General features: G+C 44.0%; 1 protein-coding gene across 1 annotated transcript in view; it reads right to left on the reverse strand.

The window, feature by feature from the left end:
* Nucleotides 1-1,575: 1,575 nt before the first annotated feature.
* lat (linker for activation of T cells) overlaps nt 1,576-13,374 on the reverse strand; it is a 34,941-nt gene continuing 23,142 nt past the window's right edge. Inside the window, exon 13 of the mRNA XM_046353262.1 lies at nt 1,576-2,861. Coding sequence (XP_046209218.1) covers nt 2,854-2,861 — 8 coding nt within the window. The 3' untranslated portion in view covers nt 1,576-2,853. The remainder of the gene's footprint in view (nt 2,862-13,374) is intronic.

The raw sequence follows: 13,374 nt of genomic DNA on the forward strand, positions 1-13,374 counted from the left end.
TGCTACCAGAACTCTTTATTTTCTGTGCAAGGGTGAAATTATTGAAAAGGAATCTTGTTAATTTAGGTGTGTGTATATATAATTTATTGAAATTTATATACTGCTCAAAAAAATAAAGGGAACACTAAAATAACACATCCTAGATCTGAAAGAATGAAATATTCTTATTAAATACTTTTTTCTTTACATAGTTGAATGTGCTGACAACAAAATCAAATTTATCAACCCATGGAGGTCTGGATTTGGAGTCACACTCAAAATGAATGTGGAAAACCACATTAGAGGCTGATCCAACTTTGATGTAATGTCCTTAAAACAAGTCAAAATGAGGCTCGGTAGTGTTTGTGGCCTCCACGTGACTGTATGACCTCCCTACAACGCCTGGGCATGCTCCTGATGAGGTGGCGGATGGTCTCCTGAGGGATCTCCTCCCAGACCTGGACTAAAGCATCCGCCAACTCCTGGACAGTCTGTGGTGCAACGTGGTGTTGGTGGATGGAGCGAGACCTGATGTCCCAGATGTGCTCAATTGGATTCAGGTCTAGGGAACGGGCGGGCCAGTCCATAGCATCAATGCCTTCCTCTTGCAGGAACTGCTGACACACTCCAGCCACATGAGGTCAAGCATTGTCTTGCATTAGGAGGAACCAAGGGCTAACCGCACCAGCATATGGTCTCACAAAGGGTCTGAGGATCTCATCCCGGTACCTAATGGCAGTCAGGCTACCTCTGGCGAGCACATGAAGGGCTGTGCGGCCCCCCCAAAGAAATGCCACCCCACGACTGACCCACTGCCAAACCGCTCATGCTGGAGGATGTTGCAGGCAGCAGAACGTTCTCCATGGCGTCTCCAGACTCTGTCACATATGCTCAGTGTGAACCTGCTTTCATCTGTGAAGAGCACAGGGCGCCAGTGGCGAATTTGCCAATCTTGGTGATCTCTGGCAAATGCCAAACGTCCTGCACGGTGTCGGGCTATAAGCATAACCCCCACCTGTGGACGTCGGGCCCTCATACCACCCTCATGGAGTCTGTTTCTGACCGTTTGAGCAGACACATGCACATTTGTGGCCTCATGGTGGTCATTTTGCAGGGCTCTGGCAGTGCTCCTCCTTTTTGCAAGGAGAAGCAGGAGGTAGCGGTCCTGCTGCTGGGTTGTTGCCCTCCTACAGCCTCCTCCACGTCTCCTGATGTACTGGCCTGTCTCCTGGTAGCGCCTCCATGCTCTGGACACTATGTTGACACACACAGCAAACCTTCTTGCCACAGCTCGCATTGATGTTCCATCCTGGATGAGCTGCACTACCTGAGCCACTTGTGTGGGATGTAGACTCTGTCTTATGCTACCACTAGTGAAAGCACTGCCAGCATTCAAAAGTGACAAACATCAGCCAGGAAGCATAGGAACTGAAGTGGTCTGTGTTCACCACCTGCAGAACCACTCCTTTATTGGGGGTGTCTTGCTAATTGCCTAGAATTTACACCTGTTGTCTATTCCATTTGCACAACAGCATGTGAAATTTGTCAGTGTTGCTCTTAAGTGGACAGTTTAATTTCACAGAAGTCACATTGTTGTTTAAGTGTTCCCTTTATTTTTTTGAGCAGTGTATGTGTAACAAACAAGCATTTGTGAATGATCATTACTGATTTAAAACACATCTTTAATAGTGAACTATATGCCATCCATATCAGCTTCAATTCATACAGAAAACATCACACAATGGTTCATAAGCCCTATCCGCACAGGACTAGTATTACTATAGAACGTCGGCTATGTAATTAATATCCAGCTTGTCCGTTTTTCCAAACTGCCCCTAATTATTTTTTTTCCCTTCCTCATGATGGAAGCCTGGAGGCTCTTCCACGTCTCGGGATAGCCTAATATTGACCTAATGGCTTTCAGTGTATAGAAAGTCTATAAGAACCATGATCTGTAACATTTATCAATTCATTGGCACAATATTTTCCACTTCATCTTTTAAAAGTATGGCACTAAGATAGTTGATGTGACAAAAGTTCAATCAGCTGTAGGTTACATCCAAAGCATATTTTTAAGCATCAATTTGTTCATGTTCTTTCCCAAACTTGGTGCAGCACCTGTTACTCTAATATCCCTCAACACAGATGACAGGATGAGGATTATCAGAGGACCTGGGCGTTTGCCAAAACCTTGAATGGGATAATTTAAATGACTAAATGGCAGATTTGGATGGGAAAAACTATGGATGTGGTGATTTGTGCATATTACATTAGCTGAGCTCCCAGTAAAACTTATCCTGTCCGAATAGGGCTATAGATTATGGCAAAGCATTTATATTGACAAAAAATCCACAGTAATAAGAAATACAGCTTAGAAAAAATTTGTAAACTTGAACGAACATTCTCAGGAGTCGTCAGCAAATCCATACATTGAAAACAAAAATGCCGCGGCGTCGACATGGGTTCAAATCTGCCCTACGACACCACCTCTTTTCCCCACTGTCATCCTTTCTTTTCAATAGTCAGGAAAGAGCTTAAAAATGTAGCATTATGGTTGCAGCTGGGGCACCAGGAGATGTGTTCGAAAACATTTGCCCAACATCATACAATAAAACTTAAAACATTCTCCCTAGGCCTTAATTATTACCACATAGTTCAGAGAGAGCTGGTGGATGAGGTTAAGGTCTTTTGAAATGTTTCATCAGCCACAGCAGTGAGTTGCACAGTGCTCTTGTCCATATTGCAGAACCCCTATGTAGATGTTTGTCACGCTGTGTAGGTTTCCTTTTGAAACTTGGTTGCACTCATGATAAATCCAGCAGTCGATCGACTCAATTCCCTCCCCGTCAGAATCTGCTACGTGATGGGGAGGCTTCACATGTCTAGGAGAAAAAAACACAAGTTAATAACAACTTTTATGTAGAGCTGAGTTTCAGAATATCACCCACCTGCTAGGTTAAATGTTTTAGCAAAACCAAATCTGTTTGTATACACCCCCAGGAATTACATTTGTTGGGAAAATTCATAGAATGACAGTAAGTGAAAATTGTAAAGCAATAGTGGGAAAGCAGCCTTGTTTGGACAATTTAATAAAACTGCTAGCTGTCCTGTCCAGGACCATAGTCTATGCAGACCGGTGCACCAAAGCCAATCAGCGCTATAGTAGGCCTATATGCAAATAATTCATTTGCCAGACAGACCTGCCATCATTCACTTTAAACAACTGTGTGACTACAGGCCATAGCAACAGTGTGCCTGCCTTTAGATAATTAGAACACATTTGCCAAAAGCCACCCGAATGGATTTCTGCAAACATGTAAATACTAAGGGAGTCCTCTTACATTTTGGGAACTTTACAGCCCTATTGATGAAACAACCATGAAAAGGTAGGGTCTCTCCCTCAGTTGCCTATGCACATCAACATCTAATGCTAGCCAGAGTCCTAACAAAAGAACAGATAGTTTGCCGCCAAAATCGTATTGATAAACGATGGGGGAAAAGTAGCCTGCTTTGGCCAAACCCACGTTGACAACAATGGGCCTTTTATAATGCCCACTTACATATGTTAAAATGCTATTTGCATCCTATTAAAACGAGGGAAATATGTGTCCAGCCTTTGCTGCTATGCAGAATACGCTGCGACCCTAATGAAAAAGTATTTAACGTCAAAAATGTATTTTTTTTAACACAGCATGGTGCACTCAATGTATTGTAGTATACTCCATTTATAAATATGTTAATTTGACAATCATTAAAAAAGTTGATCCTCATTCTCTGTCCCGTTGTTGTATAGAGATCGCAGCGTTGTATCCGTCTCATTGTGGTATGGGCAGCGCCATTCAAATGTTGGTGGTCGTAGCGAAATGCTTGTATCATTGCAAATAGGGCATTATTGGTCAAGGATTTCTTAAACTGAATCTGAACAGCTTTATACAAAGTTTTAAAATTGTATTTATTTATTTACTGACACCAACCCCTAACTATGTTATGTGCTCTTTATCTTATGTTGCTATCGTGAAGCACTTCCCGAATACTTGGTGTCACAAATGCATTTAAGGTAACATATGACATAAGGGACATTTGAATACTACTGGTCACATAGGAGCATACTTCTTATACAGTATGTATATAAGTCAAATGTCACATGAAAACAATTATTGTATTTTTCAACATAAGTGATGTGTGGATATATATCATTTATTGCAGGTTTTGTTTTTCAGTTAACCATGAAGCTTTAAATACCGAAGCCAGACTGCAACATTTTAGTAGCCTAGCTTGTGCCATGTGTCTGTACACTCCACTGTGCGCTGTAAACGGGGCACATGAAAGCAGCGCAATTGAAGTTGAATTCACTGATGTGAGTGCATCAAACTGTAATTTCATTAAGTAAATGACTAAATTGTTGACTCATTTATACTTGCTTGTGAGTCCTATTTAGCCTGCGGGCCCATGTGTTTGACACGTGCGCAAACCTATTAACCACATTACGACTGACTTGTGATCATTGCTTGCTTGGTTGTATTAACATTCTAAGCCTTAGTTACAGTCGTCCGTTTTCGTTCCAAATATTTAGTAATTGAAGATGAATCCCGAATGGGTGGAGGCAGCAAACAATGTACCTGGCCAGCAGTGATTTACAACCTGATAGCAATATATTTTGGACTACCAAGAAATGTACTGGTGAATATTATTCAGGTATGTGTGTGTCTGTTTGTTGCTTCACAGGCCCTGCTGTTCCAAAAAGTATATATGTATCAGTTTTTTTAAATGTAATTTTACTGTGGAATAGTTTCATGTAGTACTGTGCGCCTCCCATAGTCTGGACTTGGACTGTGAAAAGACCTGGTGGCATATCTTGTGGGGTATGCATGGGTGTCCGAGCTGTGTGCCAGTAGTTCAAACAGCCCAGTGTATTCTACATGTCAACACCTCTCACGAATAGTAGCGATGATGTCAATCTCTCCTCCACCTTGAGCCAGGAGGGATTGACATGCATATTTTTGTTAGCTCTTTGTTATACATCCAAGGGCCAGCTGTGCTGCCTTGTTCTGAGCCAATTGCAATTTTGCTAAGGCCCTCTGTGGCACCTGACCACATGACCGAACAGTAGTCCAGGTGCGACAAAACTAAGGCCTGTAGAACCTGTTAAGAATGCAGCGCTTTATTATAGACAGACTTCTCCCCATCCTAGCTACTGTTGTATGAATATGCTTTGTCCATGGCAGTTTACAATTTAGGGTTACTCCAAGCAGTTTATTCTCCTCAACTTACTCAATTACCACATTCATTACAAGATTTAGTAGAGGTTTAGTGTATAATTTGTCCCAAATACAATGTTTTTAGTTTTTGAAATATTTAGGAAAAATGTTTTCCTTGCCACCCATTCTGAAACTGCAGCTCTTTAAGTGTTGCAGTCATTTAAGTTGCTGTGGTAGCTGACGTGTATAGTGTTGAGTCATCCTCATACATAGACACACTGGCTTTACACATGCCGTTAGTAAAGTAAGGGGCCTAGCCAGCTGCCCTGGGGAATTCCTGATTCTACCTGGATTTTGTTGAGGCTTCCATTAAAGAACACCCTCTGTGTTCAGTTACCTGTAACACTTTATCCACAATATAGCAGGATGTGTGTAAAGCCATAACATGTTTTTCCAGCAGATTATGATCAATAATGTCAAAAGCCTCCTTAAAGTCTAACACAGCCCCCAATCTTTTTATCATAAATTTCTCTCAGCCAATCAGTAATTTGTGTAAGTGCTGTGCTTGTTGAATGTCATTCCTATAAGCATGCTGAAAGTCTGTTGTCAATTTGTTTACTGTGAAATATCTAACTATCTGGTCAACCAATTTTTTCCAAAAGTTTACAAAGGGTTGGTAACGGGCTGATTGGGTCAGCTGTTTGAGCCAGCAAATGGGGCTTTACTATCCTTTGGTAGGGGGATAACTGTTGCTTCCCTCCAGGCGCACACTCTCTAATAGGCTTAAATTGAAAATATAGCAAAAAGGAGTGGCAATAACGTCCACTATTATCCGCAGTCATTTTCCATCCAAGTTTTCAGACCCCAGTGGCTTGTCATTGTTGATAGACAATAATAGATGGATGCATTGAACTGCATCCATCTACTCTGCCAACAATGCCTTACTGTACTTTATTTATTTAACCAGGTAGGCCAGTTGAGGACAAATTCTCATTTACAACTGCGACCTGGCCAAGATAAAGCAAAGCAGTGCGACACAAAACAACACCAGAGTTACACATGGAATAAAAAAGTAGTCATTATACAGTGTGCAAATGAAGTAAGATTTGCGAGGTAAGGAAATAAATAGGCCGTAGTGGTGAAATAATTACAATTTAGCAATTAAACACTGGAGTGATAGATGTGCAAGTAGAAATACTGGGGTGCAAAGAAGCAAAAAATATATGGGCGATGAGGTATTTGGGTGGGCTATTTACAGATGGGCTATGTACAGGTGCAATGATCTGTAAGCTGCTCTGATAGTTGATGCTTAAAATTAGTGAGGGAGATATGAGTCTCCAGCTTCAGTGATTTTTGTAATTCGTTCCAGTCATTGGCAACAGAGACCTGGAAGGAAAGACGGCCAAAGGAAGTGTTGGCTGTGGGGGTGACCAGTGAAATATACCTGCTGGAGCGCATGCTACGGGTGGGTGCTGCTATGGTGACCAGTGAGCTGAGATGGTTAGGCTTTACCGAGCAAAGACTTTTATAGATGACCTGGAGCCAGTGGGTTTGGCGAAGAATATAAAGCGAGGGCCAGCCAACGAAAGTAATACAGGCCGCAGTGGTGGGTAGTATATGGGGCTTTGGTGACAAAACGAATGGCACTGTGATAGACAACATCCAATTTGCTGAATAAGAGTGTTGGAGGCTATTTTGTAAGTGACATCGCCGAAGTCAAGGAGCGGTAGAATAGTCAGTTTTACGAGGGTATGTTTGGCAGCATGAGTGAAGGATGCTTTGTTACAAAATAGGAAGCCAATTCTAGATTTACATTTTAGATTGGAGATGTTTAATGTGAGTCCGGAAGAAGAGTTTCCAGTCTAACCAAACACCTAGGTATTTGTAGTTGTCCACATATTTTTAGTCCGAACCGTCCAGAGTAGTGATGCTGGACGGGCGGGCAGGTACGGGCAGCGATCGGTTGAAGAGCATGCATTTAGTTTTACTTGCATTTAAGAGCAGTTGGAGGCCACGGAAGGAGTGTTGTATGGCATTGAAGCTTGTCTGGAGATTTGTCAACACAGTGTCCAAAGAAGGGCCAGAAGTATACAGAATAGTGTCATCTGAGTCGAAGTGGATCAGAGAATCACCCGCAGCAAGAGCAACATTATTGATATATACAGAGAAAAGAGTCAGCCCGAGAATTGAACCCTGTGGCACCCCCATAGAGACTGCCAGAGGACCGGACAACAGGCCCTCCGATTTGACACACTGAACTCTATCTGAGAAAATGAGTAATGTGATCAGGACAACATACAGTAATGGCTATGGGGAGGATAGGTCAGTTTCTATCAAATATGAGTAGAGAATACGGTTGTATCCCAAATGGCACCCTAACTACTTTTGACTAGGGTCCATAGGGCTCGTCAAAAGTAGTGCACTATATAGGGAATAAGGTGTTATTGGGACTTAACCTATAGGCCTATGTGACGCCACACGGGGGTGGAATAGGGATATTACTACTTCACAGGAGAGGCGGCATTTTAAAGATTATGGTGTAATTGCAGACCGCAACTCAGGGTGGCTCTTGATGTGGGTGTTCCCCGATATCAGGAAACTGCAATTGGTCAGTTCCGGTGTTATGAAACTGATGGTTTCTGGACACAGATGTTTTGTTTACGTGGCAGGTTAGGAGACTAAGGTTAGGAAAAGGGTTAGCTTTAGCTACAGTGAGGGTTGTTCAATTAATCTCTCCCGCGCACTTGTGTAGGTGTGTTTTGCACCAGTTGATTGCATTCGTTTTGGAACCGGGTTGCTTCATTCAAGTCCCATGACATAGGAGTATTTGGAATAATGAGTAGGATTCTGTGTTTTTACATGCAAAAGTGATTGCTTTTGAGCTTTATTAGGAAAGTACCATGGGAATGCAGATGCCTTGAACAGTCTTACACGCCCACCATAACAGCTCAAGAGGACAGTGCTGATTTTCGTACACACAGCACTCGTGACTGTAGAGCAAGTGAGATGTCCTGGTCAAGTAAAGATACAGTACTGTCTAGAGTTAAAGATTATGTAGTAAGGGAATGGCCACAACAAATAGAAGGGACTGAATTCACAGCAAACAGTGTCAGGAAAACAGAGTTGAGTGTACAGGATGGTTGTATTTTGTGGAGAGCACAAGTTATTTTTCCAAAGCCAGGCTATCCTAGAGCAGCAGAGTCACACGTATGAAAGCGTTGGCTAGGAGTTACTTGTGGTGGTCAAAACTAGATCAGGTGATAGCCAATCTAGTCAAGACATGTAACATGTCAGAAACACAAAGGCACCAGCTCCACTTCACCCTTGGGAGTTTCCAGAGAAACCTTGGAGAAGATTGCACATAGATTACACAGGGCCATTCATGGGGAAAATATTCCTGATAATCATTGATGCACATTAAAAATGGATGTATGTGTATCCGGTTAGTTCTGCTTCATTCACGACTACTATATTTGGCCTACGACAGAGCTTTACTAACCAAGGGATACCGGAGATGGTGGTGAGCAACAATATTGTGCCTGTGACATTAGCTCCATATCATCAGTCTTCAAATGTACTGGTGGAATGCGCAGTAGGACACTAAAAAAATGTTTTAAAAAGTGCAGAAGGGAGCATAGCAACAAAAGTGTCACGTGTTCTGTCAGCTACAGAATAACATCTCATTCCACAACGCTTCACACTGGACCTAGTCTATCCAGACCTGAAAAGTAAAGTTGAACGCAAACAAGACAGAAAAATAACCATGACAAACATACCAAGGGCTGACATTTTGGAGAGTGGGACCTTGCCCTTATCTGAAATTTCAGTCATGGGACAAGGGATTCCTGGATTCATAGCCCGGCTAAGAAACAGCTGGTGGCTTTTCCACCGTTGAGAATGAATACTACCCCTAGTATACGTTGTGCACAGAGGCACGCAAAGCTTCTAACCTGCTTTAAGGACTTTGAACTCTGAATAAGAAAAAAAAAGTATTGAATTGTTTTTTTGTTTTTTTTCAAATACTTTTTATTAAACACACACAAGAATGGTGTATAGGTATACAAGACAGGTATACAATTCTTATCTAAACATAAAAGAGCATTCAGGAACAACAAGACCCTGGGTGCAAAACAAATAATACAAAACAAGGACACGTAGAAAGAAAGAGGGAAGATGTCCCCCCTATCCCCCACTTATCCCCCCCCCCCCCCCAACTGCTCGGGTGGCAGGGCCAGCACATGCTGCCCAAAGGTAGATTAAAATATTACAATTGAGAGTGCGTTAATAAGTACAAATTCACAGCGCCGACTCGTCCAAGTAGGAGAGGAAAGGCTGCCAGATTTGATCAAATGTTGATAATTTATTGTTCAGAATATATCTAATTCTTTCTAAGTAATTTGGTAGAGGGCGCTTCCCTCCTTTTCCAAAACAACAAGATGAGTTTTTTTGCCGAAATGAGACCGTCCGTACGAGATTAGTTATTTTTGGGGGTTGGTTAATCCGTTTAGGGACTCAGATACTCCCAGGATTATCAGAAGCAGGTCTGGATCTATTGAAGTCTCCAAAACTTCAGAGAGGATCCCAAAAATTCCACACCAATAACCATGCAAGCTAGAGCATAGGGCAAAGCAGTGGAGTAGTGTACCCTGCGCAGCCTGACATTTATCACATGTAGGGGATGGAATTAGGAAATATCCTATGCAGTTTAGTTTTGGAATAGTGTAATCTGTGTAATACCTTGAATTGTATGAGACGATGTCTGGAATTAATGGAGCATGTGTGGATATACTCCAAGCTCTCTTCCCAGTCTGCCACAGAAATGTCAGTCCCTAGTTCTTCCTCCCATTTTGCCTTGATGGCATCTGTAGAAGGTGTGCTAACAGATTGAAAAGCATCATATAGACACGATATCAGTTTATCTGAGGTGGGGCATATTTTTATGCATCCGTCAAACATGGAAGGTTTAGCATTCCCAAATGTTGGGAGGTGTTTTCTAACGTAGTCTCTAATTTTTAGGTATCTGAAAAAATTACTTCTGGGAAGATTATAAGTTTCCCTAAGCAACTCAAAGGAAGCAAAGGTCCCTTCTATGTATAAATCCCCTATGGTACATCCCCAGCTCTCCCCATCGCTCAAAGGTGTTATCAAGGTTAGAAGGGGCAAAGGAGGGATTCCTGGCGACAGGGAGCATGAATGACATTGGTCTAAGCTCAAAGTGGACTTTAATTTGCTTCCAGATTCGGACTGTGCTATGTATAATAGGATTGTTACAATAAAGTGACATCTCCAGATTGACAGGCGACAAAATCACAGCGCCGCGGATCCTGTGTTCTGCCTTACAAACAGGACAACGGAATGGATCGCATGCAGCGACCCAAGGAAACGACTCCAAAAAAGAGGGAAACGAGGCGGTGTTCTGGTCAGACTCCGAAAAAGGGCACATCGCGCACCACTCCCCAGCATTCTTCTTGCCAATGTCCAGTCTCTTGACAACAAGGTTGACGAAATCCGAGCAAGGGTAGCATTCCAGAGGGACATCAGAGACTGCAACGTTCTCTGCTTCACGGAAACATGGCTTACTGGGAAGATGCTATCCGATGCGGTGCAGCCAACGGGTTTCTCCACGCATCGCTCCGACAGAAACAAACATCTCTCTGGTAAGAAGAGTGGCGGGGGCGTATGCCTCATGACTAACGGGACATGGTGTGATGAAGGAAACATACAGGAACTCAAATCCTTCTGTTCACCCGATTTAGAATGTAGACCGCATTATCTTCCAAGAGAATTCTCTTCGATTATAATCACAGCCGTATATATCCCCCCCCAAGCAGACACATCGATGGCTCTGAACGAACTCTATTTAACTCTTTGCAAACTGGAAACCATTTATCCGGAGGCTGCATTCATTGTAGCTGGGGATTTTAACAAAGCTAATCTGAAAACAAGACTCCCTAAATTTTATCAGCATATCGATTGCGCAACCAGGGGTGGTAAAACCTTGGATCATTGTTACTCTAACTTCCGCGACGCATATAAGGCCCTGCCCCGCCCCCCTTTCGGAAAAGCTGACTACGACTCCATTTTGCTGATCCCTGCCTACAGGCAGAGGCTAAAACAAGAGGCTCCCACGCTGAGGTCTGTCCAACGCTGGTCAGACCAAGCTGACTCTACACTCCAAGACTGCTTCCATCACGTGGACTGGGACATGTTTCGTATTGCGTCAGATGGAAATATTGACGAATACGCTGATTCGGTGTGCGAGTTCATTAGAACGTGCGTCGAAGATGTCGTTCCCATAGCAACGATAAAAACATTCCCAAAGCAGAAACCGTGGATTGATGGCAGCATTCGCGTGAAACTGAAAGCCCGAACCACTGCTTTTAATCAGGGCAAGGTGTCTGGTAACATGTCCGAATATAAACAATGCAGCTATTCCCTCCGCAAGGCTATTAAACAAGCTAAGCGTCAGTACAGAGACAAAGTGGAATCTCAATTCAATGGCTCAGACACAAGAGGCATGTGGCAGGGTCTACAGTCAATCACGGACTACAAGAAGAAACCCAGCCCAGTCACGGACCAGGATGTCTTGCTCCCAGGCAGACTAAATAACTTTTGCCCGCTTTGAGGACAATACAGTGCCACTGACACGGCCTGCAACGAAAACATGCGGTCTCTCCTTCACTGCAGCCGAGGTGAGTAAGACATTTAAACGTGTTAACCCTCGCAAGGCTGCAGGCCCAGACGGCATCCCCAGCCGCGCCCTCAGAGCATGCGCAGACCAGCTGGCCGGTGTGTTTACGGACATATTCAATCAATCCCTATACCAGTCTGCTGTTCCCACATGCTTCAAGAGGGCCACCATTGTTCCTGTTCCCAAGAAAGCTAAGGTAACTGAGCTAAACGACTACCGCCCCGTAGCACTCACTTCCGTCATCATGAAGTGCTTTGAGAGACTAGTCAATGACCATATCACCTCCACCCTACCTGACACCCTAGACCCACTCCAATTTGCTTACCGCCCAAATAGGTCCACAGACAATGCAATCTCAACCACACTGCACACTGCCCTAACCCACCTGGACAAGAGGAATACCCATGTGAGAATGCTGTTCATCGACTACAGCTCGGCATTCAACACCATAGTACCCTCCAAGCTCGTCATCAAGCTCGAGACCCTGGGTCTCGACCCCGCCCTGTGCAACTGGGTACTGGACTTCCTGACGGGCCACCCCCAGGTGGTGAGGGTAGGCAACAACATCTCCTCCCCGCTGATCCTCAACACGGGGGCCCCACAAGGGTGCGTTCTGAGCCCTCTCCTGTACTCCCTGTTCACCCACGACTGAGTGGCCACGCACGCCTCCAACTCAATCATCAAGTTTGCGGACGACACAACAGTGGTAGGCTTGATTACCAACAACGACGAGACGGCCTACAGGGAGGAGGTGAGGGCCCTCGGAGTGTGGTGTCAGGAAAATAACCTCACACTCAACGTCAACAAAACTAAGGAAATGATTGTGGACTTCAGGAAACAGCAGAGGGAACACCCCCCTATCCACATCGATGGAACAGTAGTGGAGAGGGTAGCAAGTTTTAAGTTCCTCGGCATACACATCACAGACAAACTGAATTGGTCCACTCACACTGACAGCGTCGTGAAGAAGGCGCAGCAGCGCCTCTTCAACCTCAGGAGGCTGAAGAAATTCGGCTTGTCACCAAAAGCACTCAAACTTCTACAGATGCACAATCGAGAGCATCCTGGCGGGCTGTATCACCGCCTGGTACGGCAACTGCTCCGCCCTCAACCGTAAGGCTCACCAGAGGGTAGTGAGGTCTGCACAACGCATCACCGGGGGCAAACTACCTGCCCTCCAGGACACCTACATCACCCGATGTTACAGGAAGGCCATAAAGATCATCAAGGACATCAACCACCCGAACCACTGCCTGTTCATCCAGAAGGCGAGGTCAGTACAGGTGCATCAAAGCTGGGACCGAGAGACTGAAAAACAGCTTCTATCTCAAGGCCATCAGACTGTTAAACAGCCACCACTAACATTGAGTGGCTGCTGCCAACACACTGTCATTGACACTGACCCAACTCCAGCCACTTTAATAATGGGAATTGATGGGAAATGATGTAAATATATCACTAGCCACTTTAAACAATGCTACCTTATATAATGTTACTTACCCTACA

This window comes from Oncorhynchus gorbuscha, linkage group LG06 (genome assembly GCF_021184085.1).
Source record: "Oncorhynchus gorbuscha isolate QuinsamMale2020 ecotype Even-year linkage group LG06, OgorEven_v1.0, whole genome shotgun sequence".
NCBI lineage: Eukaryota > Metazoa > Chordata > Actinopteri > Salmoniformes > Salmonidae > Oncorhynchus > Oncorhynchus gorbuscha.